The sequence below is a fragment of the Lutzomyia longipalpis genome, chromosome 2, assembly GCF_024334085.1.
Source record: "Lutzomyia longipalpis isolate SR_M1_2022 chromosome 2, ASM2433408v1".
Taxonomy (NCBI): domain Eukaryota; kingdom Metazoa; phylum Arthropoda; class Insecta; order Diptera; family Psychodidae; genus Lutzomyia; species Lutzomyia longipalpis.
The window spans coordinates 6,510,839-6,533,012 of record NC_074708.1 but is presented as its reverse complement, the minus strand read 5'-3'; the positions used below and the strand labels follow the sequence as shown (position 1 = coordinate 6,533,012).

At 39.4% G+C, this 22,174-nt stretch overlaps 11 protein-coding genes across 12 annotated transcripts; 7 read left to right on the top strand and 4 right to left on the bottom strand.

The window, feature by feature from the left end:
- The first annotated feature begins 278 nt into the window (after positions 1–278).
- Positions 279–7,352, top strand: LOC129788903 (kinesin-associated protein 3). 2 transcript variants are annotated; one of them, XM_055825315.1, is made up of 5 exons: positions 279–467; positions 820–937; positions 1,226–1,388; positions 4,721–6,684; positions 6,756–7,352. In XM_055825315.1, exons 1-5 carry the CDS (start codon positions 337–339, stop codon positions 7,104–7,106), a joined length of 2,727 nt encoding a protein of 908 aa, XP_055681290.1. In that variant the 5' UTR covers positions 279–336; the 3' UTR covers positions 7,107–7,352. The 2 variants fall into 2 exon arrangements, with proteins under 2 accessions (XP_055681290.1, XP_055681291.1); XM_055825316.1 differs by lacking the exon at positions 820–937 and having other exon boundaries at positions 356–467.
- Positions 7,250–8,483, bottom strand: LOC129788904 (histone H1-like). Its single transcript, XM_055825317.1, has one exon. It carries the CDS (start codon positions 8,451–8,453, stop codon positions 7,764–7,766), a length of 690 nt encoding a protein of 229 aa, XP_055681292.1. The 5' UTR covers positions 8,454–8,483; the 3' UTR covers positions 7,250–7,763.
- Positions 8,484–10,374: 1,891 nt separating this feature from the next.
- LOC129788900 (histone H2B) lies at positions 10,375–10,887 on the bottom strand. The gene has a single exon (XM_055825313.1). It carries the CDS (start codon positions 10,823–10,825, stop codon positions 10,454–10,456), a length of 372 nt encoding a protein of 123 aa, XP_055681288.1. The 5' UTR covers positions 10,826–10,887; the 3' UTR covers positions 10,375–10,453.
- Positions 10,888–11,081: 194 nt separating this feature from the next.
- LOC129788899 (histone H2A) lies at positions 11,082–11,604 on the top strand. The gene has a single exon (XM_055825312.1). The coding sequence runs from the start codon at positions 11,158–11,160 to the stop codon at positions 11,530–11,532; it is 375 nt and encodes a 124-aa protein (XP_055681287.1). The 5' UTR covers positions 11,082–11,157; the 3' UTR covers positions 11,533–11,604.
- Positions 11,605–12,278: 674 nt separating this feature from the next.
- LOC129788898 (histone H3) lies at positions 12,279–12,792 on the bottom strand. Its single transcript, XM_055825311.1, has one exon. It carries the CDS (start codon positions 12,737–12,739, stop codon positions 12,329–12,331), a length of 411 nt encoding a protein of 136 aa, XP_055681286.1. The 5' UTR covers positions 12,740–12,792; the 3' UTR covers positions 12,279–12,328.
- Positions 12,793–13,094: 302 nt separating this feature from the next.
- LOC129788896 (histone H4) lies at positions 13,095–13,650 on the top strand. The gene has a single exon (XM_055825310.1). It carries the CDS (start codon positions 13,139–13,141, stop codon positions 13,448–13,450), a length of 312 nt encoding a protein of 103 aa, XP_055681285.1. The 5' UTR covers positions 13,095–13,138; the 3' UTR covers positions 13,451–13,650.
- Positions 13,651–13,864: 214 nt separating this feature from the next.
- LOC129788895 (transcription initiation factor TFIID subunit 13) lies at positions 13,865–14,446 on the top strand. The gene is made up of 2 exons (XM_055825309.1): positions 13,865–14,000; positions 14,060–14,446. The coding sequence occupies exons 1-2, from the start codon at positions 13,959–13,961 to the stop codon at positions 14,423–14,425; spliced, it is 408 nt and encodes a 135-aa protein (XP_055681284.1). The 5' UTR covers positions 13,865–13,958; the 3' UTR covers positions 14,426–14,446.
- LOC129788881 (zinc finger protein 501) lies at positions 14,391–15,931 on the bottom strand. Its single transcript, XM_055825289.1, has 2 exons — positions 15,368–15,931; positions 14,391–15,303 (listed from the first exon to the last, which is right to left on the bottom strand). The coding sequence occupies exons 1-2, from the start codon at positions 15,841–15,843 to the stop codon at positions 14,454–14,456; spliced, it is 1,326 nt and encodes a 441-aa protein (XP_055681264.1). The 5' UTR covers positions 15,844–15,931; the 3' UTR covers positions 14,391–14,453.
- Positions 15,932–15,957: 26 nt separating this feature from the next.
- LOC129788891 (28S ribosomal protein S18b, mitochondrial) lies at positions 15,958–17,279 on the top strand. Its single transcript, XM_055825302.1, has 2 exons — positions 15,958–16,433; positions 16,490–17,279. Exons 1-2 carry the CDS (start codon positions 15,978–15,980, stop codon positions 16,643–16,645), a joined length of 612 nt encoding a protein of 203 aa, XP_055681277.1. The 5' UTR covers positions 15,958–15,977; the 3' UTR covers positions 16,646–17,279.
- LOC129788878 (pyridine nucleotide-disulfide oxidoreductase domain-containing protein 1) lies at positions 16,726–18,380 on the top strand. The gene is made up of 2 exons (XM_055825285.1): positions 16,726–17,344; positions 17,410–18,380. Exons 1-2 carry the CDS (start codon positions 16,726–16,728, stop codon positions 18,183–18,185), a joined length of 1,395 nt encoding a protein of 464 aa, XP_055681260.1. The 3' UTR covers positions 18,186–18,380.
- Positions 18,381–20,321: 1,941 nt separating this feature from the next.
- LOC129788885 (transcription factor MafA) lies at positions 20,322–22,116 on the top strand. The gene has a single exon (XM_055825294.1). The coding sequence runs from the start codon at positions 20,800–20,802 to the stop codon at positions 21,934–21,936; it is 1,137 nt and encodes a 378-aa protein (XP_055681269.1). The 5' UTR covers positions 20,322–20,799; the 3' UTR covers positions 21,937–22,116.
- Positions 22,117–22,174: the final 58 nt, after the last annotated feature.

The window sequence follows — 22,174 nt, the reverse complement described above, 5'->3', positions numbered from 1 at the left end:
GACAGATAGTGATAAAATTAGCACGTCTCATTTTCTCCTAAACCAACAGTGCCAAAAAGTACCAGTGTGGTTGCTTTTGGAACTACATTCAGGGCGCCAAATTCAAAACAGAAGACAAAAATTCATGAAAATATGTTTTTTTGGTATTTCATTTTATGAAAATCCTTCAATTGCAAGAAAGAAAGAAAAAATAAAAAATTAAAATCTCTCCTTATTATTAATTTACTTATAATTTCTTTGAAATAAAAATATTTGACAAGTGAAAAGGCGGGCGCCACAGCGAATCCTCAGTGTATTTAAAAATGGAGTCAGTGAAAAAGTGAAAAGTTGTTGTGTATGTTATCGCTGATTTTCCAGTTAATTGCGGGTCTGATACTGTTGCTATTCTGTGTACACTACATTTACTACATCGTCGTTGTCATCGTGTCCGATGATATGCAGTCCGAGGATGCTAAATACATAAAAAAGTAAGTTAAAAATGCACCTGCAGTTCACCTGCAATCATGCTTAAAAGTCATTGAAAGTTTCATGAAAATTTCAATTAAATCCTTTTTCCTTTCATCAAAAGTCCTTCAGATGTAAATATTTCTCTTCTTCTTTTTCTTATTTGAAAGTTTGACAAAGCATTGAAGAAAAATTCTAAAAATTCAATGAAAATTCGATAGAAAAAAAATCAATGTTTACAGCACTTTAATTATTTCTTATCACCTGCGAAGGTCACTCCGTGACCTTTCCGGATGTGCTTTTGTTGTGAATGAAGCAAAAACAAAAGTGCTAAATTCTTCTCTATTTTGCCCCCACACGCTTTTTGCGCCGTAGACGCTGGAAAGGTGGCAGCATTGAGCCCCATCCCACGGAGAAGGCCATCATTGTTCACTACAAGCTCGAAGCTGCAGTCTTTGGGGAGCCCGGAGACCCTATGCTGGAGGACAAAAAGGTTTAATCTCTTGGCTTTTCATGTTTTCTTGTGCTTTCTTTCGCTCCTTTCCCGCATTTACTTTCACACACCCATTGGAGTCCCCTTCGCACACACACACTGGGGGCCCCCATTACTCAATCGCTCCACTTGGATGCGCATGCGTTGCCGCCACGGTAAACAAAATGCAGGCCTCGTTTTTTTTATCTTTCTCTCTGGCCAACTCCACAAGAAGTGTGGACTTTCATTTTCTTCCACGCCGCGTGCCAAGCAAGCCAAGTTAAACGTAAATCTCTGTATCATTCTCAGGATTGTCAGCGTGTAATTCGTCTTAAGAATCTCAGCGCCAAGACAGATCCGGCCATTCTTGCGCGTGAAGTGGTGGAGAAGTGTGATCTCATCCACAATTCGCAACTCTCGGACGTGGAGCAGATCATCTACTACCTGAAGAATCGACGAGATCTCAGCAGTGGTGAGTAAACCTCTCTCCTTATCCCTTAAAATCTGTAATCCTTTTAAACCAGGAAGTGACTCATGGAGCTTCCCGCGGATTGAAGAAAAATTCAATTGAAAACGGTATCAAAAGATAAGACGTGCGCTCCACACTTCCCATTTGTTTGAATTTCATGCGGATTATATAAAAATGATTTATTGAGTTGTTTGAACTCTGTGCGTAAGAAGGAATGCGCGTTCAACAGCCTCATTGTTGTGATATATTTTGATTTTTGTGCTTCGTTGATACACACGATGCCGCGTAAACTACGCTCATTAATTCGTATCATGACAATTTAATCGTCGTAAGATGTTGCCGAAATACAATAATATTGTTTTATGAATGACTGTAAAGGTAGATAGATAACAATTCGTCTCAGACATCATTATCAATTGAATTGCTCAAATAAAGCGTAATAAAGTGAACGAGTATAGAAAACAAACTCATAGAAAAGGGTACGTCTTTAAAAGATTTTGAGGAGAGGCGCCAACAAGAAGATAAGAGTCTCGTCATTTTATTGGCTTCAAATTAATCGGCAGATGTCGTTGGTTGTTTGTTGACAAACTAACGCCGTCTAGTGTAAAAAAAACATTGGATTTTTCTTTATAAAAAAAATACAAAAGATTCAATTATTGAACCATTTAAACCAGATCTTTGGCGTAGTAATATTTAGTATAAAATTAGACATCTATAAGTCCTAATTAGACGCAATTTGACATTAAAATACAATACTTTTTTATATATAAATAATTGCCAATAGAAAGACTGTTTATTCACCACTAGATGGCGATAGTAGCTGACATCATGCATCTGAAAAAAAATGTCATGCATGAAAAACTTAGGTCATGCATTTAAAAAAAATGTCATGCATAAAAAACTTAGGTCATGCATCTAAAAAAAATGTCATGCATAAAATTTTCAATCCCAAACTTAACTTAAAATAACTGTCCCGAAAATTTCGTTCTGGCTACGCCCCTGCAATAGACAATATTAGTTGTAATGATTTTCCGGGTTTTTCGTCGGTTAAATGGGGGTTTCTTACCCAGAAAAACTCACGTTAACTGAGTGGAAAATTGTCTTATTTTTGTAGAATATGTTTGTAAATAATTTCCTTCACTCTGTAGCCACTGAAGAAGGCTCCGAACGGAGCCAAAAGCTCTGGAAAACGTGATGAAAAACCCGGAAAATCATTATTGTCGCTACACATCTATGCTAAACTGATATAATTTTAGAATAACAAGATTTATCAGGAGACTTACCTTTAATTAATTTTTTTACAAAAAAAAACTCATTTTTTTATTCTTAAAGTTCTTTAAATAAAGGTTAATTTAATTTGTCTTATTTCTTTCACTTTTAATTGACCACTAGATGCCTCTAGTAGTTAACCTCTACAACTGACGCCATCTATTGCCAATATTTCTTTTTTTTTTTAATTAATTCCAATTGAATTAAATCATTTTAAAACATTTAACACATCCAGGACGGCTTGACGCACATCGGCGTCCACTGACAGTTCTCAATTCTGTACGCTGTAACAATTTGCCACTCTTTTTGCGTTTGACATTTACCCGGTAGGAAAACTTCTCCAACATTTTTTCAGCCAATTTTGATTGCTGACTCGTAAGGTGTTCATATAGGATTAATAAATTTATTATTTATTAAATTTCTGAAATGATTTAGAATCAGCATTTAAAAGATTTCAAATTAGTTGTGACAAGAAAATGGAATTATCTAGAATATTCTATCAATCTTGATATTTACAATAGAACGAATAGAACAATAGAACATTCTGGATATTATTATCCTATGAAGGAAAAATATCATGTCAGGGGAAATAAAATTTTCAAATATTAAAAAAAAAAACAAGAAATAGCAGATTATTTAGAATATTCTAGATTTTTTTTAAATTACTTTGTCACAGAGTAGATATTAGCTAAATACATGTATTATGAAGTTTTCAGAATTTTTAGAATAAAAAAGTCAACCTGCTTGTTGACGTTATCATTTATTTTTATTGGGTTGTCCAATATTTATCCGGATTTCTAACCTAACATTTTTACCATTACATTCAATAGGAGTGAATGGGACAGAAAATCAAAATTGTATTGAATTTATGTGAATATTTTAGGTTAGAAATCCGTGTAAATATTGGACAACCCAATAATATAAAGTGATGTAAAAGCTAGAAAATTCTCAAAATGGTTCAGAACGGATGGCGAAGCATCTTTTTGACATATGTAGCATATTTTCTCGCTTCAACATAACCAAATTTTTTTCTCGTGTCCGAAAAAAAGTGAGAATTATAGAATTATAGAAAAGCTTCCGGAGGTTTGCTTTAATACTATTGATTAAGTTCTAGCTGAAAATTTACATTTAAATTTAATTTTAAGTGATTTGTAGAGGAAAATCTTCATCGCTTAAAACTTTAGGTGAGTTAGGTTATATATTTTGCGAAAAGAAAATTTTCCTCTTACATAACCTCAATTTAATTTTTGTGGTAAAAAAATGCTACATAATATTTAATAGCAAAAAGGAAACTCGTCTGAGAGATTTTCACTGAAATTATCCCATAAATCTGACTTTTTCCCACGTAAATATAAAAGTGCGGTTATGTTGGAATGAGAAAAAAATGCCAAATATGTATGTCCAAAAAATTCTCTTCACCAATATCATACCATTTAAACTATTCCTCTGACTGTTCTGTGAGCTTGAATTTGATGTTCAACATACAACAGTTAGTGAAATCTTAAAGAAAGATTTTTGAAATTTAAATTGTATTTTAATTTGAATATTATTCTTTTTTTATTGTTTTGTTTTGGATTATTTTATATTAAAAGAATATTTGTGTTTCACTTAAGTGAGTATTCTCTCAAATAAATATTTTCTGATAACGTGCGAAGAACATAAGCACACTATGGTCCCACCGGGTAACATTTCTGGACGCCAGTGACTAATTGTTACATGTCGCGTAAAAAACCTTTGGGAAGTATTTTACCCGTCGTCAGTGTGTTAATTTTCTTCTCTGAAATCTTAATGATTATTCTGCAGTTTTGCTTCACGGCAAATCACTTTCAGTTTCACCTCTATGGGAATTTTATGTATGTACACTTGCACGACGAAATTGTAGCCAATTGTAAGTTCAATGTGGGTGTGATGGGTGGGCTAATTAATTCATGGTGTAGTAATTAGGTGGAGCAATTGGAGCTCTTTTTTCTTTAATTTCTTAATGTTATTCATCTTACCCATACAATGAAGTAAAAAAAAAATGTTTCAAAGAAATCAAGAAAAAAAACTCTTCTTTCTCCCCACAGATATGGATACCCAGAGAGCACAGTCCCGGACATCAGCCATGGAGAAGGCTTCAGTCCACATGGCTACAACGGGGGAACTGGAAAAGGCATCAATTCGCGTAATTGATACGTACGTTGAGTTGCTGTACGATGAACTTCCGGACAAAATTCGTGGATCTGCTTTAATTCTGCAGCTGGCACGCAATCCGGACAATTTGGAGGAGTTGGAAAAGAATGAAGCTGTTCTCTGTGCCCTCTCGCGTGTCCTTCGCGAGGATTGGCGCAAGAGTCTCGATCTCTCCACAAATATCGTCTACATTTTCTTCTGTTTCTCCACCTACACGCACTTCCACCCAGTTATTGTAAATCACAAAATTGGCTCTCTCTGTATGGATGTCATTGACTACGAACTAAAGCGGTATGAGCAGATGAAGAATGATTTGGAGATGCGAAAGAATCCCGATGGGAAGTCGGAGAAGCCCATTGTAGCGCAACAGAGCACCGAATCGGCGGATGGGCTTGATTTGATGAATGAGGAGCGCCCGAAAGATATGGAACCACCACGAAGGAGGATCCCGGAGCTGAAGCAACGTCCAAAGTCGGGAAATTGGTCCAGCTTCCATGGATCGATGTCTTCGGTGAATCCTCTCGTGAAATCGCGCGCAATGAACAACAGCTACCACGAATTCCTCTCGAATGAGGTTGAATGCGGCGTGAAGGCGGAGAAGGATGCAAAGACGGCAAAGGAGGAGCTGGAGAAGCTCAATAAGCAATTGCGAATATTTGCAAAGAAGCAGGAACAGCTGCTACGTGTTGCCTTCTACCTCCTCCTGAATATTGCTGAGAATGTGAAGCTGGAGGAGAAGATGCGCAAGAAGATGATTATTCGGATGCTAGTGAAGGTGCTGGAGCGCCAAAATATTGATCTCCTCATCCTCGTGGTGACATTCCTCAAGAAGTTATCAATAGTCAAGGATAACAAGGATGAAATGTACGAGCTGAATGTTGTGGAGAAACTCCCGCGATTGCTGCAGAGTACTCATCCGGATCTCATTCAAGTCACCCTCAAGCTCATCTTCAATCTTTCCTTTGACGGTGCACTGCGTGGGAAGATGATTCGTGTGGGCTTCCTGCCCAAACTTGTTACCTTCCTGAGTGATGACAAACATCATGATATTGTTCTCAAGATTCTCTATCACATGAGCATGGATGATAAGGTGAAATCAATGTTTACGTACACGGAATGCGTACCATTGATCACGGATATGCTTCTGCTGAATCTCAACCAGAAGTCCGATATGGATTTAATAGCATTGGCAATAAATCTTGCCCTAAATAAGCGCAATGCTCAGATTATGATTGAAAATAATCGTCTGCACAATCTCATGGCGCGTGCCTTCAAATACCAGGATGCATTGCTCATGAAGATGATTCGCAATATATCCCACCATGAGAATTTGCGCATTTATTTTGTGGATTTTGTCGGTGATCTCGCCAAGATACTCACGGAGTGCGAAGAGGAGGCCTTTGTGGTGGAATGTTTGGGTATTTTGGGCAATCTTGCCCTACCGGATTTGGATTATTCGCAAATACTGCACAACTTTAATCTAATTCAGTGGATACGACAGGTGTTGGTGCCGGGAAAGATGCAGGATGACATTGTGCTGGACTCCATTGTCTTCCTTGGGACGTGTGCTTGTGATGAATCGTGCGCAATGCTCCTGTGCAAGGCAGATGTGATTCTATCGCTAATTGAATTACTAAAGGCAAAGCAGGAGGATGATGAGATTGTGCTGCAGATTGTCTTTGTATTCCAGCAAATTTTGCGGAATGAAAGTACGAGGAATTACATGATACGCGAAACGGAATCTCCGGCATATCTTATTGATTTGATGCATGACAAGAATACGGAGATCCGGAAGGTCTGTGACTACTGCCTGGACATTATTGCCTTCAGTGATTCAGATTGGGCGTCGAGAATTAAGGTGAGTAACCTAATAAAGGGGAATTCGCGTACAGTTGTGGTCATAAAAATGATAAAAATCTTCATTTGCAGTTGGAAAAGTTCCGGAATCACAATGCCCAGTGGCTGACAATGGTGGAGACGCAGCAGGAGAATGAGGATAGTCAGGAATTTGGGAATGTGGACGATGTGGATTTGCAGTCATTCATCCCATCGGAATATCTCGATCAGTGTCGCCTCTATCAATCGGGAGAGTCAAATGATGATTCTGAGAATAACTACCGCACCACGTCGGCTCTCTCCAACAATAGTCGCCCCCTGAGTGGGCAAGAGGAGGATTTCGATGCCCTCAAGGGGAGCAAAGAGGATGACCCGAAATTCCCGCAAGATCCAAAGGAATTGGAGCTTGTCGATGGTGAGGAGGAGCCGCTGCTGCTTGCCTAAGATGCCGCCTGGATAGTACAGCGCAATTTAATTCACTTTCTAGTCCTTGTGTTGTGATACAAATTGATTAATTTTGTCGATAATTTAGTTTTGTATTATTTTTTCGTGCTAAGTTACCATTTTTTTTTTGTTAAAATCACAGATTTCTAACTTTATTTTTTTTTGTTAATTTATGTTTATTAAAAACAAAAATTGTAATACAAAATAAAGCTCTATAATGGCTCGGTGAGCGGATTTCGCTTAAAATTGGGAGATTTTACTTCTTTGGTCTTCTTAAGCATCTACGAGAGTGAAGTTAGGTTAGGAGGACATAACTCCTTCCGGAAGCGTCAGCAGGGAAGCTGTTTCTTAATCCAGCCATCCAGCCAAATTAAAACTACCTTTTCCGGAGCTTTCGACGCAGATTGCGCGTCCTCAGCGGCCAGATCATTCATAAAGTTCATAAACAATACAAGATCCAGCAAAAAATGAAACAAATCTTGTCTTTCTTGAGAAGCTGTCAGGGAAGCTCTGAAGTTCCAACACAGTCAGTTATTTTCTTCATTATAAACCCTTTAAGGGATTTCATGTGATAGCCCTGAAAAGGGCTGTTTTTTTTTGTATCCCAATGTGGGAGGAAATATTCATCAGCGAACAACTGCTGAAAAATCTGTCTGTTTACTTCTTCTTTGCGGCTGTCTTCTTTGGGGCTGCAGCCTTCTTGGGTGTTCCAGTCTTCTTCGGCTTGGGTGCTTTGGGTTTCGCGGCTGTTTTAGCGGATGGCTTGGTGGGTTTCTGTTTTGGGGCTACCTTCTTTGTCGCAGTAGCAGCAGCTTTCTTCGGTGCAGCGGGCTTCTTCTTCTTCTCACCACTTGGCTTCTTTGCCGCCACAGCTTTCTTTGCTGCTGCTGAGGGCTTCTTCTTGGGCGATGCTGATGCTTTCTTTGCCTTCTTCTCACCCGTTGCAACCTTCTTTGGGGCACGTGGCTTCTTCTCAGCTGTCTTCTTCTCACCCTTTGCCGTTGTGGCCAATTTGAAGGAGCCCGAAGCTCCCTTACCCTTGGTCTGTACAAGAGCACCACTGGTGACGGCAGATTTCAAGTATCTGCGGATGAATGGGGCCAACTTCTCGGCATCAACCTTGTAATTGGCTGCCACGTACTTCTTGATGGCCTGAAGGGATGAACCACCGCGTTCCTTCAGTTCCTTGATGGCCTTATTCACCATCTCAGAGGTTTTTGGATGCGTTGGTTTTGCTTTCTTGGCGGCTGATGCACCACTCTTGGGAACTTTAGCTTTCTTAGCCGCTGGGGCCGAGGTGGTGGCTGCTGCCACTGGGGACGTTGCTACAGATGTCTCTTCTGCCATTTTCTTCACTACCAGATTGATAATTTCACTTGAATTGCAAGATATTCCACCAGATCACCCTACATCACTTTCCCACCCATTTATTGGAACCGTATTTTTGACCAATTTTCAATGCGATTTTCACACTCATTTGAAAACTTTTTCAAAATTCTCTTCAATCCTTCTGTGATTCTCAGGGATTTTGGGCAAAATCCAAAGAACAATTCTCAATGAATTATTCCCCCAAAATTTACATAATTTTATTTAGTATTTTGGGAAAAAATTGCAAATTAAGAAAAGCAATGATGAAGCTAAAATATGTCGTCAAATAATATCTTTAGCTTTTTGGTAAATTTTTTGATTTTGATTTTACATTTTAATATTTCCTCCCCTTTTTCGTTTACTTGAATATATTTCTGAATTCTTTAAATAATATTTGGGGCATTTTTCAATTTTTATCATAATAAATTTTAACATTAAACTCAACATATGCTCAGATGTGGGAACATTGAGGGATTTCAATGGGAAAAATACGATAAATTCATGAATTTATTTAATTTATTTGTTTATTTATTGCAAATAAAACTCTCTTTAATTGTAATTTAATAAAAATATTTGCAATTTATTTCTTAGTTTTATGAGAATTTGCTAATGAAGCAATGCATTGTGATTGTGAAGAACATAAAATGTATGCAAGACGACAGCATAAGATGAGGAGCATAAGAGCTTGAGAGAATTATTGGCATCATTTCTTAGGATTCTTCTTTATTGGGTATTGCTGCTGGGAATAAGTTATTGGCAAGGCTGGCAGGGTGGATGATCCTCTGGAACTTCTGAAACATCTTCTAGTGCCTCAGACTAGTCAGGAGATGCAAATTCAGTCAAATTTCTCTCCTAAATTTTTCTTGGTTCAACACAACTCAAAATGAGGAATAAAATGTCTATTCAGAAATCCACCACAGTAGATCCTTGAGGATTCCTTTCTTTAGGGACTTTTCCTCTAGAACTCTAGACATTTTTTCCCTCAAATTTGAAACTTCTATTGTGATCTAATTGTTTGATTTAAAATTAAATGCAAAATCTATTTCCCAAGAACTTTTAGTCATTAAAACTTCCCCTGAATTTTCTTTTAAAATGAATTTTTACAGAGAAGCATTAACTTGGGCAGCAGATGATTCCAGGGGCTGACTCATAATTAGGGAATTTTTCTTGGGAGTTGGAACTTTTCCATGACGATGATGGGGCGGATAAGAAATTGTTTTGCTCATTCTTGAAGGAAAAAACTCTTTTGGGCTCATTAAAAAAATTAATCCAAATTCTTTTTCAGTTTTTTATTTTAAACAAAATTAACTTTTTCTTTTATTAAAATTAATACAGCATGTAAATGGACTAATTTAATTTATATATTTTTGTGCTCATGCTGATATAATTTACAGGTTTGAGTGCTTTTAATTACCTAATTTAAAGGCATTTTAAACCTTTACAAAATTGATTTTGGCCATATAAAAAAAATAGGCGAAGCTTTTTCTGATTGATCAAAATTTTCTTTGCAATTTCCCTTTTATTAGTTTGAATCAAAATAATTCAAAAATCTTCATTTATCGAAAAATTATTAGATTTTTTTTTCTAGCAAATTCTTTTCTTTGAAATCCAACAAAATTTCTTCTCAGCTTTTTATTGTTAAATTGTGCTGAAACGGTTAAAAAAAATAAATGAAAAAAACGTTGTTATTAGCCGTTAATTTTTTTTTTGACAAAAACATATTTTCTGCATGACGAGAAATCTAATAAATTGGCCTTATTTTACAAAGTATTTGAGGCATTTAAATTCGTTCGATAAGACTAAAAATGATTTTGAAGACATTTTTAATTCATTTTTTATTTAATAAAAAAATATTTTAGTTATTCAATATTCAACTCTTTAATTTATTCTTTTTGTGGGCCCTGAAAAGGGCCATTTTTTGATGTGAAATTGCGAAGAATAGAATGATTTTCCTCCAGAGTACAGCGCGTGGATCCTTTTTACTTGGAGCTGGTATACTTGGTGACGGCTTTTGTGCCCTCACTGACGGCGTGCTTGGCCAATTCTCCTGGCAGGAGGAGACGCACAGCTGTCTGGATTTCACGACTTGTGATTGTGGAGCGTTTGTTGTAATGTGCCAGACGAGAAGCTTCGGCGGCGATGCGCTCAAAAATATCATTAACAAAGCTGTTCATGATACTCATAGCTTTGCTGCTGATCCCAGTATCGGGATGAACTTGCTTGAGAACTTTGTAAATGTAGATGGCGTAGCTCTCCTTGCGCTTACGCTTCTTCTTCTTATCCCCCTTGGAGATGTTTTTCTGGGCCTTCCCGGCCTTCTTGGCGGCTTTTCCACTTGTCTTCGGGGCCATGACGATTCTTCTTTGCTGCGATGTTTACTTCAGAAAGTTTGAGAGAAAACTGTTTGAAGCGCTTGAGCGCGTCTCCCTTTTATGCACATTTTTCCTCTAAACGAACATGGTCGAGTCTTCGCACATCCAATCAATGACCTCGAAGTCTCGCATTAAACGAACACAATACGAAGAGTTTTTATGTTACACGAAGAGAACAAACCTTACACTTTTGGGGTAAGAATGGTTATAAATACCTGTAGAAAATTGGTGTAAATCATCAGTCTGCTTCAAACTCTCGAAGAGTTCATTTCGTCTACGTAAAAGAAAAAAAGAAATCAAATCAACCGAAAATGTCTGGCCGTGGAAAGGGAGGCAAAGTAAAGTCAAAGGCAAAGACACGCTCAAATCGTGCTGGGCTCCAATTCCCCGTGGGACGTATCCACCGTCTCCTGCGCAAGGGAAACTACGCTGAGAGAGTGGGTGCTGGTGCTCCAGTTTACCTGGCTGCCGTCATGGAGTACTTGGCTGCTGAAGTTCTCGAATTGGCGGGAAATGCTGCTCGTGACAACAAGAAGACCAGGATCATCCCGCGTCACCTTCAGCTAGCCATCCGTAATGACGAAGAGTTGAACAAATTGCTCTCTGGCGTAACAATTGCTCAGGGTGGTGTCCTTCCCAACATCCAGGCAGTGCTCCTGCCCAAGAAGACCGAGAAGAAAGCCTAAACTTTCTCAGAAGATCATTTCATCATCCTCTGGATTTCATCATTTCAAACAAAAAAAAACGCCCTTTTCAGGGCGACTAAATGAATTTCATAAAGAGTTATTCTGAATTGCTTTAAAAAAAAAACATTAAATTATTAATAAATTATGCCTTTTTCGCATAAAATCAACTCGATCTTTGTTGAATATTTTATACATTAAAAAAAAGATGTGAAAATCACATTACATACATTGCTAGAAAAAGCTTCTAGAAATTTCCTTTAAAACTATTAAATCTTTTTGAAACGGGAAATGCCTTTCTTGAATCTATTAGAGCAAGTTCTTAAAAGGAAAACTCATAAATAAAATTTACCTGACATTTTAAGTGATTAAGAGAGGCATTAAAAAGGGATTTCTGTGAAGTAATTAAGCCTCAGACATAATTTTCTTTTTCATCCTTCTGAGAATTTGATTCCTTTTTAATGTTTTTAGTCCTTGCTATGTAGAAAATTTAAAGATTTTCTGAGTAACATGAATTCGAGGAATGAATAATCTTCTCTTCTAGGTAGACTAAAAAAGGTCTTGTAAATAAATTGTTTTTTTTTTTAAATGGAGAAATTAGGGCATAAAAATGGTTTAAATTAATTTCTTTTATTTCTTTTAAAGTTTAAAAATAATTTATATTAAAATTGAAGTCTTTCTCAAATTAAACCTAAAGAAAGGAATAGTTTTTTCATTTTGTAAACTCTCTATTTTGATGTATTTGTGGCCCTGAAAAGGGCCGTTTTTTTTGATAATGAAGAAAAACTCCAGAAAATGCTTAAGCACGTTCTCCACGGATGCGACGAGCCAGTTGGATATCCTTGGGCATGATGGTGACACGCTTGGCATGGATGGCACACAGATTTGTGTCCTCAAACAAACCCACGAGGTAGGCTTCGCTGGCCTCCTGAAGAGCCATCACGGCTGAGCTCTGGAAGCGGAGATCCGTCTTGAAGTCCTGAGCAATCTCACGGACCAAACGCTGGAAGGGCAATTTGCGGATGAGGAGCTCAGTGCTCTTCTGGTAGCGACGAATCTCACGGAGAGCCACTGTTCCTGGACGGTAGCGATGGGGCTTCTTCACTCCACCGGTTGCCGGGGCGCTCTTACGGGCTGCCTTTGTGGCCAATTGCTTACGCGGAGCCTTTCCACCAGTCGATTTACGAGCAGTCTGCTTTGTACGAGCCATTTCCTTTTTCTTTGCTTTAGTTATTCACTCTCAAGAGTCTCAACACTAAATGATGAATTTCCAGCAATGAAACTGCCTTTTATGCTCTTTCTCTGACGCAGTGGTGGGGGAACTTTTGAAGACTTCTGAGAAAACAATCATTAAAAAGTTGTTAAATTGGTTAATCATCAGTAATTAAAATCTATTTCAGGTAGATTTAATGTTAAGAACTTCTTAAAATGTGTAGGATCGGTCAAAATTTTAAAATATTCTAAGAAACAATTAAAAACTCTTTGTAAGGGGGCGTGGCTTAGCCTATAAAAGCAAGGACAAGCGTCTGCAGAAATCATTCAGTGACAAGCTTTCTTGCAGAGCAGTTCTCACAGTTTTCTCAACAAAGTCAAAAAGTAAAGCAGAACAATGACTGGCCGTGGAAAAGGTGGCAAAGGTCTGGGAAAAGGTGGTGCCAAGAGACATCGTAAAGTGTTGCGTGATAATATCCAGGGAATCACAAAACCAGCAATTCGTCGTCTTGCCCGTCGTGGCGGTGTGAAGCGTATTTCTGGGCTCATCTACGAGGAGACTCGTGGTGTCCTCAAGGTCTTCCTCGAGAACGTTATCCGGGATGCCGTAACATACACTGAACACGCCAAGAGGAAGACAGTTACCGCCATGGACGTTGTCTATGCCCTGAAGCGTCAGGGACGCACCCTCTACGGTTTTGGAGGTTAAATCTGCTCAACATTCATCTCCAAATCTCATAAAAACAGTTCTTTTCAGGACTTTTCAAACCCCATGCGTGCAAAAAAAACGGTCCTTTTCAGGACCACAAAGAATAAAATAAAGAGTTTAATGAATTTCTAGAATAATAAAAAAAATAACCAAATTAACCCTTCGTACCTCCTGAACCCATGAAACTTTGGTGAAACATCCCTTTCAATGTTTTCAGCTTTACGCAGCTTGTGGGAATTGAATAATAAATTATTTATAATCTTTTTGATATTTCTTTTATTAATTTTATATTTAAACAATTATTGTTGTATTTACAATAAAAAAATTTTTTTGATAGTTTTGGTTTTTGTTGCTTCGAGGCCAAATATCCAAGAAGTTTCTTCTTCGTTTCATCAACTTTTTGTGTCAATATTTTTGACGTTTTCACAAATCGTGTTTGTTTACAATTTAGGAGAAAACCAAGAACGAGGAAAACTCGCTGAATTTCCGAGAAAATTAGTCTTAGAGGATGGCTGGAGCACCAGCTGAAGAAAACATTGACCAAGCAGAGGTAAGAAGCTTCACAGGAAGTTAGAAAATAACATTTCACTCACAGAGAATCTTTTGCAGTTTGATGAGGATGAATTTCTTGGTGATACCCCAACTGAAGCCACCCAGTCAGGGAGGAAGCGACTATTTAGCAAGGAACTTCGATGCATGATGTATGGTTTTGGAGATGATCAGAATCCCTACACGGAGAGCGTTGATATGCTGGAGGATTTAGTAATTGAATTCATAACAGAAACTACACACAGAGCTATGGAAATTGGTCGAACGGGACGTGTCCAGGTGGAGGATATTGTCTTCCTTGTGCGCAAAGATCCCCGGAAGTATGCTCGTGTGAAGGATCTCCTAACCATGAATGAGGAACTGAAGAGAGCACGGAAAGCCTTTGATGAAATTAAGTATGTTGGCACGGAAGGGAAGCCCAAATAGATTTTAATTTCTTTTTAAAAAGACTTTATTATTTTGAAGAAGGTTTGGGTAGGATTGGGATGAATTGTGTTGGAAAGTGATGAGTTGTCTTTGTTGGCTTCTGAGGTCTCTTCTTGGGACCTTTTTTCGCTTCAATCGGATTTACGGGCTCTTCCGGAAGTTCCAGCTGAATTGGTTTCTCTGTATGCAGGCGATTCACGTGATCATCCAATCTGTCTTTCCGATGACTACTGAAGGAGCAATGTGGGCACTGCTGGAGCTTCTTGGGCATGTGCATTAGGGCATGCCTATTGAGATTCTTCCTGTGCCTGAAGCTGAATCCACACACTTCGCAGACAAATGGCTTTTCACTGCTGTGCGTTGTCAAATGCATCCGAATATTGTCCTTCCGCCGCGTAGAGTGGGTACATCCGGCCACTGAGCACTGCCACAGGACCCCAGAATGACCACTTTTGTGTACTTTGAGGGTTTTCAGACGCCCCGTGCTGAATCCACATACATCGCAGAGAAGTTTCTTCTCTTTTGTGTGCACCAGGAAGTGGCTCGTGAGTCCCTGTTTCCATTTGAAGCCCTTCCCGCAAATATTGCAGACAAACGGTGCAGCTGGTGAGTGCTTCGGTCGGTGCAGAGCAAGAGCTGTCCTTGTGCGAAATCTCGATGGGCAGTCTGTGCAGAAGAATGGTTTGGGGTCACTGTGGCGGGGCAGGTGCTGTGTCTTCAATTCCACGACTGAATCACATTTAAAATCACAGAGACTACATTTGGAGGTTGTTAAATCGCACGCAAGAAGATGGTTAAGCATATCCAGGGATTTGTAGTGTTTCAGCTTGCATCCATTGCATGAGTACATCCTGGATGGGTGTCCATTTGGTTGGGAGCTAAAACAACAAAGGAACAGTAAGTTATTGCCTTAAGAACAGAGAATTTGATTTTTTTTCTTACCAATTTTCAGGAGTTTCTTGCAGCTCAGCCTTTTCTGTCTTTGCTCCCATTTTAATAATTGAATTTGTCTGAACATCATCTTCATCTGGCACCTGTTCGTACTCTAACTCAGGTACTTCCGTTTCATCCTCCCCGAGAAGTTCATAGAGTTCCTGAACCTGCAGGATCTTGGACAGAGCCTTCAAGTGCGTCCTATGCTCAGCTGACACAACAATATCATTCGCATAGAGGTAGTCTAGCATGTCGCACAGGCAATTCTGGCAGGAGAAATTCATAATTTCAATGGTAATGGGATTCTTGATGGAGAATTGGGCTTCATTCGTGAAGTATTTGCTGCCAATGAAGTTGCTCTGATCCGCAAGAACGGAAAAGTGACCCCACAGTTGAAATTGAGAATTTAACTTAACAATCACATCACAGAAGCGTCCGGACTTCCGTTGTTTGTTCAGGACTGAGGATACGCGATTTTCGGGCATTTTTTTTACTTCCTTCCTTCCTCAGAAGTTTGTTTACTTTTTTGGGATTTCCGTGAATTGTTTTGTTTCTTGTATCAATGAGAAACATGAATTAACGTTGAAACTTCAATGAAACACGGAAAAGAGGAAGAAAAATGTCGAGGTTAATTTCGCAATTTTTGGCCATAAAACGTGTGATTCCCACGAAGCAGGTGAGTCATCTGGGAATCCGTCAACCAGGAAGAGCATTCACAACATCCCACGTGAGATTGTGTGAAGAGAGTGCAGATAATAAGCCAGAAGCAGTGAAAAAGACTTCAAACCTTACGGTGCGTGGAACTGATCGAACACAGGTGATTCCCGTTGAGACCAGCATCCGGTATTTAAGGAGTGCTGCCTATAAGGAGGCATACGGAGAGCAACCTGTGTGGGTTCTCTACCGAAGGAATCACAAAGGACCCCATCCGCCGCGAAAGACACGCAAAACTTGCATACGTGCTGGAATAATTTCCACCGGGAATCCCTGTCCAATTTGCCGGGACGAGTATCTCGTGTTGGATCACAACAATCTTGAACTACTCAAGCAGTTTATATCTCCCTACTCTGGAGAGGTAAGTCACCCCAATATTCTTCTGTTTTGTGGTAATTTAATGAGTTTTCTTTATAGGTCTTGAGTTATACAAAGACCGGCTTGTGCCAGATGCGACACAACGAATTGATTGTAGCTATTGAAAGGGCCATTGATCGAGGATATCTGACCTTTGACGTTCCCTTCAGATACTACGACTACGCGGAATACTACAAACCCGAGAAATCAGCATAAATCGCAACATAAATTAGTCAAAGTAAGCTTAGTTAGAGAGTCTTCTGCTTAATTCCGGGGGATTGTGAATTAGGGGAGGGATGGGAAAGTACGAAGGAACATTTGTCGTTGTTGGGGGAGGAATTGCCGGAGTATCGTGTGCTGAGACAATTGCCTTTCTCTATCCAGAAGAGAAAATAATCCTCATAACAGAGTCTAGACTCATTAAGTCCGTAACGCAGCTTGTGCCACTCGGAAAAGCCCTGACACGCTTCGAAGTGGAGGAGAAGAGTGCAGAGACAATAGGAAAATGCGTTCAGGTGGTCACAGATCGATTGGCCGCAGTGAAAAGTCAGGAAAAACTCGTTGTAACTGAGAATGGTCATGAGATCTCGTACAAATATCTCTGCCTCTGCACAGGAGCTCGTCCCAATTTAATAGAAGAGCACCCACATATAATTGGGATTCGTGACACAGAATCAGTGCAGGAATTTCAGAGAAGGATCAAGGATAGCAAGAAAATTGTTCTCGTGGGAAATGGTGGAATTGCCAGTGAGATTGCCTACGAAGTGAAAGGTGTTGCAATTGATTGGGTAGTCAAGGATAGTCATATTTCCTCCACATTCCTTGATCCAGGAGCTGCTGAATACTTCAAGAAGAATCTGCAGGAAAAATGCAATGTGACTGCTGATAAAGCCACAGTTAAAAGGCTCCAGTATGGTAAGATTACTAATTTTCCAAAAAATTGATTAAATTGATTAAACTTTGTTCTTTCTTCTCCGCAGGTGAAACGCAGGGAAATAGTGGAGCAGCCTTGGGTCCTGATTGGCATCGAATGCTCGATGTTTCCGGAAGTGGACGCAATCTCCCGGATTCCGTCAACATTCACTACGGGTGCGAAGTGAAAAGTGTCCGTGTGGACAAGAAAAATGCAAACTCACGGGAAATAAGTGTTGAATTGACAAATGGGCAGACTCTTGAGTGCGACTTTGTCGTTTCAGCAACTGGTGTCAATCCCAGAATTGATTACACGGTAGATTCACCACTGGAGCGTGCCATAGACGGTGGGATTTCAGTCAATGAACTCATGCGAACATCCCTGGTGGATGTTTATGCGGCCGGGGATTGCTGTACGGCCACATGGAAGCCAGCTGAGAATTGGTTTCAGATGCGTCTTTGGACACAGGCACGGCAGATGGGGATGATGGCGGGAAAATCAATAGCAATGACCCACATGAGGCAGGAGGATGAAATTGTGCAGGATTTTTGCTTTGAATTTTTTGGGCATGTCACGAAGCTCTTTGGGCAGCAAGTTGTACTACTGGGACGCTACAATGGACAAGGTTTGGGGACAAGTTACGAAGCTCTGGTGCGGATTACACCCAATAGCGAATACATAAAACTCATTCTGGTCAATGGGAAGCTTCAGGGGGCAATTCTCATTGGAGAAACAGGCCTTGAGGAGACTTTTGAGAATCTCCTGCTGAATCAGTTGGATCTCACGCCCTTCGGTAATGATCTACTCGATCCCAACATTGACATTGAGGACTATTTCGACTAGGAATAGCCACACAAGGATTTAATCATGATAATAACAATGTTCTGTGTCAATGCACAATAGGCCCACATGGGCCGCAGTGCACAGGAGATGAAAGTCTCCTAGCCCCATTTAACGTAACGTATGTTCTGTGTACATAATTATACCCCAAAGATCATAGAAAAGAGAATAAATTAAGCAGATTGTACGAAATTTTAATTTTAAATCGTTTCAATCAGATCGAGACAGATTAATTCCCCCACCCCCCTTGCCTCCTCCACTTCTCCTTAAGACCGATAAGAGAGGTTTGTGATAATGAAAGTATAAGGTCACTCTGGGTCGCAACAGCTGATGCGAGGATTGTTGAACGTCCAATTCCCAATATATTCGCTAACAAAAGAATGGGTTACCAGCGGTCAGATGGATTTCGATGACGAAGATGGTTTTTTTTGCACACGAGGATGGGCTATTGAATTTCATATCCGTAACGATTTTGGCAAAAGAGACAGTCGTCTGCGCCACTCAATCCACGTGTTTTCATTCCCACTTTGTGAATTTCGTGTGCTTGACTTTTTTTCCTGAATCAGGCGATTTTTTTTCGTTTAAACCCACGCACAAACATCATCATCTGGATGAGATGATTAGGGAAATTCTTTGGTTTAAGAGATTTTTTAAAGAAAATTATAAAACTTTGTTAAGCAGAGTATATTACTTGGTTTTATGATTAGAACGATTAGAAACATCCCCTGCGCTCAAATTTGTCCAAATTTTTAAAATTTTCTTTTTCTTTAAAAGCTTAGATTTCACGTTTTTCTTTAATGATTATTGCAAATTTTTATTTTGCTGATTTTTATGACGTTTTGGTCTTTCCTCCCTTTATTAGGGCAAAATTCTTTTGAAGAGCTGATATATTATAAAGAATTATTTTTTATTTATTTTTACTGCTTTGAAAAGTTTTAAACCCTTGCAAATCTTTTTGTGCCACATGCAAGAACAGAATTTTATTTTTTCAATTAATTTTTGTTGCAAAAAATTAATTAAAGTTCATAGTTAAAATCGGTTTAAATAATATGATATTTCAAGAAACTTTAAGACAAATTAAGCGTTTTATTGAATGAGTGCAAACTCACTTTACCTAAATTATTTTTAAGGAATTAAATCTTAATAAAGATATTAATTCGTGTTGGACACTTTGCCTAGCAATTAGCCCTTAATTAAAATCTTTCAAAATTGGTTTTCTAGACGGAGAATGTCTTGACTTTCTGTGCTCTGTTCGCTCTGTTTAATTAAACTAAATCTAGCGTAGAGATTCCACCCCTAAATGAGAAGCTTTGTCCAAATTTATTAGCCAATTAGAACTCTTATTTTTGATTTTTATCCAGATTCTTATTCTTAATTATTTTCATTTTATTTAGAATTGATTTGTAGAACTGAATTGTTCTATCCGAGAACAGAACTGTTGTGTAAAAATTTGTTTGAATTCTTTTTAATAAATTCCACCCTAAATACGTTTAAAAAAAAGTAATTTCTTTTAGAATAAAACAATCTTAACAAAATACAATATTAAAATATTTTTTTAGCCTTTTTAGCTCCTTTAGCTTACAAATCTCTTCAAATTGTACAATTGAAAATTACCAATTTTCGTTATTATGTATTGAGAAGCAGCTTCAAGTTTTTTTTATTATAAGGTCAATGTGGGGGTGAGGAGATTCAAACAATCGTAACCCTTTCTGTTTCCACAAGAGATTTCCTCTCAAGCATTAAGACAAATATGTAATGTTCATTGTAATTTTTGTAGGTAGGTAGGTACTTATAATTAAATATAAATACAACGATTTTAAGGTGGGGGTGTAAAGTTGCGGTGGAATTTACAAATTTCAAAATAAATAGTAGATTTTATTTAATTACACTTTAATTCCCTACTGGAATTTTCTCTATAACAAAATGTGTGTGTGGGAAAGTCCCTCGGCGGGGATGAAGAGGTGCCCAGAGAGGAAGAGAAAAAAATAATGCAGAAGTATAAGAGAGATGATATTCTCGAGATGGTGGCGAAGGGCATGGTATCGTGTGTTTGCAGAGCGAATGCGCAATTGCTGGATCCAATATCATGCCCCCAAAAATTTTGCTTGTCGGTCCCATGGGAAAAGGCGGAGTCAGTGCTTTGGTGACGTTGCTGCCTTCCAATTTCCCGCCGGCCACATCGAGCGACTTTTCCATCCTGTGTGTGCTCATTCACCAGTGAGACGCGCTCGTCGCCACTCGTAATCCCGCGCTATCTATCCACATCATCCTCTTGGGGATATTCCTAAATTCACCTTGTCTTGTGTGAGATTCCTTGACGCCCCCGGGAGTTTAATTTGTGCCACTGTGTCCTTTCTTCCGGGGCATGGTGTTCATGCTGTTTGAATTTTTCGTGGACAATTTAAATTTAAAATAAAAAAAAGAGGAAAAAGTGAAGTGAATTTAATGTGAAAGTCTCTCTCTAATTAAACGGGATTATCCCCTGCAAGGATACAGTGCAAAAGGACTTACTGCTAATCCGCGAATTTTTTTGTCGTGCTCTCCTGAGGAGTTTAGCATTTTCAAAAAGAAAAGAAAACGGACAATATAGGTGTTTTCAGAGGATTGTTGAAAAAGTATGGAGGATCCTCACTTGGCAGATGAATACGTGCAGGATTTTGTGCTGGAACATCTCGAGGACACAGACGTGAAACGAGAAGACCCCAGCCCACCGACGACAAAGATTTCTTGGACAACTGTTGTTGAGGAGGAACCTGAACAACCACCAATTCACATGAAGCTCCGCTCGTTGACGGCACAGCAACATGCTGGTCATATAGCCTGGCACCACGATAAGCGTCGCCTGCAGACGCTCTCACCACCGCCGGAAATGTACGGTGGACCCATGGCTGCGGGGCAACCAGTGTTGGTCAATGCCGCCGTTGCAGGTGTCCCAACAACCCCACCCGAAACGCCACCTGGTACAGGTTCTCCACACCCAGCATGTGCTCAAGGGTACACAGGACATTATGGAGTACAACGGCAGAGTAATGGTCTCATGGAGGACATGATGTTTCTACCTGAAGCAATGCGCATGGAGCAACCGCTTGATTTGCGCCACTTGCACTGCGATGAGGTTGATTGGGAGCGTCGTGGGTACATTCAGCCCAATGAGGGTGGCATGGCGGGTCCACCATTCAGTATCCAGCACCACCATCTCACGCACCTTGAGCACATTGGACCCCTCCATGGGGGATCGTATCATCATCAGCACAGCCACATGACGAGGCCCCACAGTGGCAGCTCAACGGGCACAACGGTCGTCTCACCGCGACAATCTACTGGGCAGAATAGCACAAGCAGTAGCAGTGGCAGTAAGGATGACGATGAGATTGATGATGATCTCCTCATGTCACTCACAGTGCGGGAGCTGAATAAACGCCTTCATGGGTTCTCGCGGGAAACCGTTGTGCGGTACAAGCAGAAACGGCGAACGCTCAAAAATCGCGGATATGCCCAGAATTGTCGCTCAAAGAGGCTGCAGCAGCGTCAGGATCTGGAATTGACCAATCGCACCCTCCACAGTGAACTGAATCGAATTAAAATGGAAATGGAACGACTACGGCAAGAACGGGATCAGCTAAAGCAGATGCTAATGCCAATTGGACATACGCAGGCTGGTGGTGGTGGCGGAGTACCTAATGGTGCAACACCACAGAATGGGAATCTTCATTCAGATGGCACCGGATCACCCTCACCGGAGTTCTATCTATGACGTCAAGCCAGTGGACACAATCACTGGCCAACAAGATACTAAAGAGAAAAAAATAAGTTCCCCAACAAACAGGTAAACCTCTGTTTCTTTTTAAAGAAAAAAAACCTTCCCTATCTGTATAGCCCCATCATGTGCATTCTTCTTCTAAAGATGTAAATTAAATCAAATAATTCTTTTTTTTTATAAATAAAAATTTATAGATTAAGAATATTTTGGAAAAAAAATATTATTTGTAAAA

Coding starts and splice junctions, on each gene's coding strand:
- LOC129788903 (XM_055825315.1), top strand. CDS start 337: ATGTTATCGCTGATTTTCCAGTTAATTGCGGGTCTGATACTGTTGCTA. Junction 1,389..4,720: donor TCGACGAGATCTCAGCAGTG/GTGAGTAAACCT, acceptor TTCTCCCCACAG/ATATGGATACCCAGAGAGCA. Junction 6,685..6,755: donor ATTGGGCGTCGAGAATTAAG/GTGAGTAACCTA, acceptor CTTCATTTGCAG/TTGGAAAAGTTCCGGAATCA.
- LOC129788904 (XM_055825317.1), bottom strand. CDS start 8,453: ATGGCAGAAGAGACATCTGTAGCAACGTCCCCAGTGGCAGCAGCCACC.
- LOC129788900 (XM_055825313.1), bottom strand. CDS start 10,825: ATGGCCCCGAAGACAAGTGGAAAAGCCGCCAAGAAGGCCGGGAAGGCC.
- LOC129788899 (XM_055825312.1), top strand. CDS start 11,158: ATGTCTGGCCGTGGAAAGGGAGGCAAAGTAAAGTCAAAGGCAAAGACA.
- LOC129788898 (XM_055825311.1), bottom strand. CDS start 12,739: ATGGCTCGTACAAAGCAGACTGCTCGTAAATCGACTGGTGGAAAGGCT.
- LOC129788896 (XM_055825310.1), top strand. CDS start 13,139: ATGACTGGCCGTGGAAAAGGTGGCAAAGGTCTGGGAAAAGGTGGTGCC.
- LOC129788895 (XM_055825309.1), top strand. CDS start 13,959: ATGGCTGGAGCACCAGCTGAAGAAAACATTGACCAAGCAGAG. Junction 14,001..14,059: donor AAAACATTGACCAAGCAGAG/GTAAGAAGCTTC, acceptor AATCTTTTGCAG/TTTGATGAGGATGAATTTCT.
- LOC129788881 (XM_055825289.1), bottom strand. CDS start 15,843: ATGCCCGAAAATCGCGTATCCTCAGTCCTGAACAAACAACGGAAGTCC. Junction 15,304..15,367: donor CAAGAAACTCCTGAAAATTG/GTAAGAAAAAAA, acceptor TTGTTGTTTTAG/CTCCCAACCAAATGGACACC.
- LOC129788891 (XM_055825302.1), top strand. CDS start 15,978: ATGTCGAGGTTAATTTCGCAATTTTTGGCCATAAAACGTGTGATTCCC. Junction 16,434..16,489: donor TATCTCCCTACTCTGGAGAG/GTAAGTCACCCC, acceptor TTTTCTTTATAG/GTCTTGAGTTATACAAAGAC.
- LOC129788878 (XM_055825285.1), top strand. CDS start 16,726: ATGGGAAAGTACGAAGGAACATTTGTCGTTGTTGGGGGAGGAATTGCC. Junction 17,345..17,409: donor AGTTAAAAGGCTCCAGTATG/GTAAGATTACTA, acceptor TCTTCTCCGCAG/GTGAAACGCAGGGAAATAGT.
- LOC129788885 (XM_055825294.1), top strand. CDS start 20,800: ATGGAGGATCCTCACTTGGCAGATGAATACGTGCAGGATTTTGTGCTG.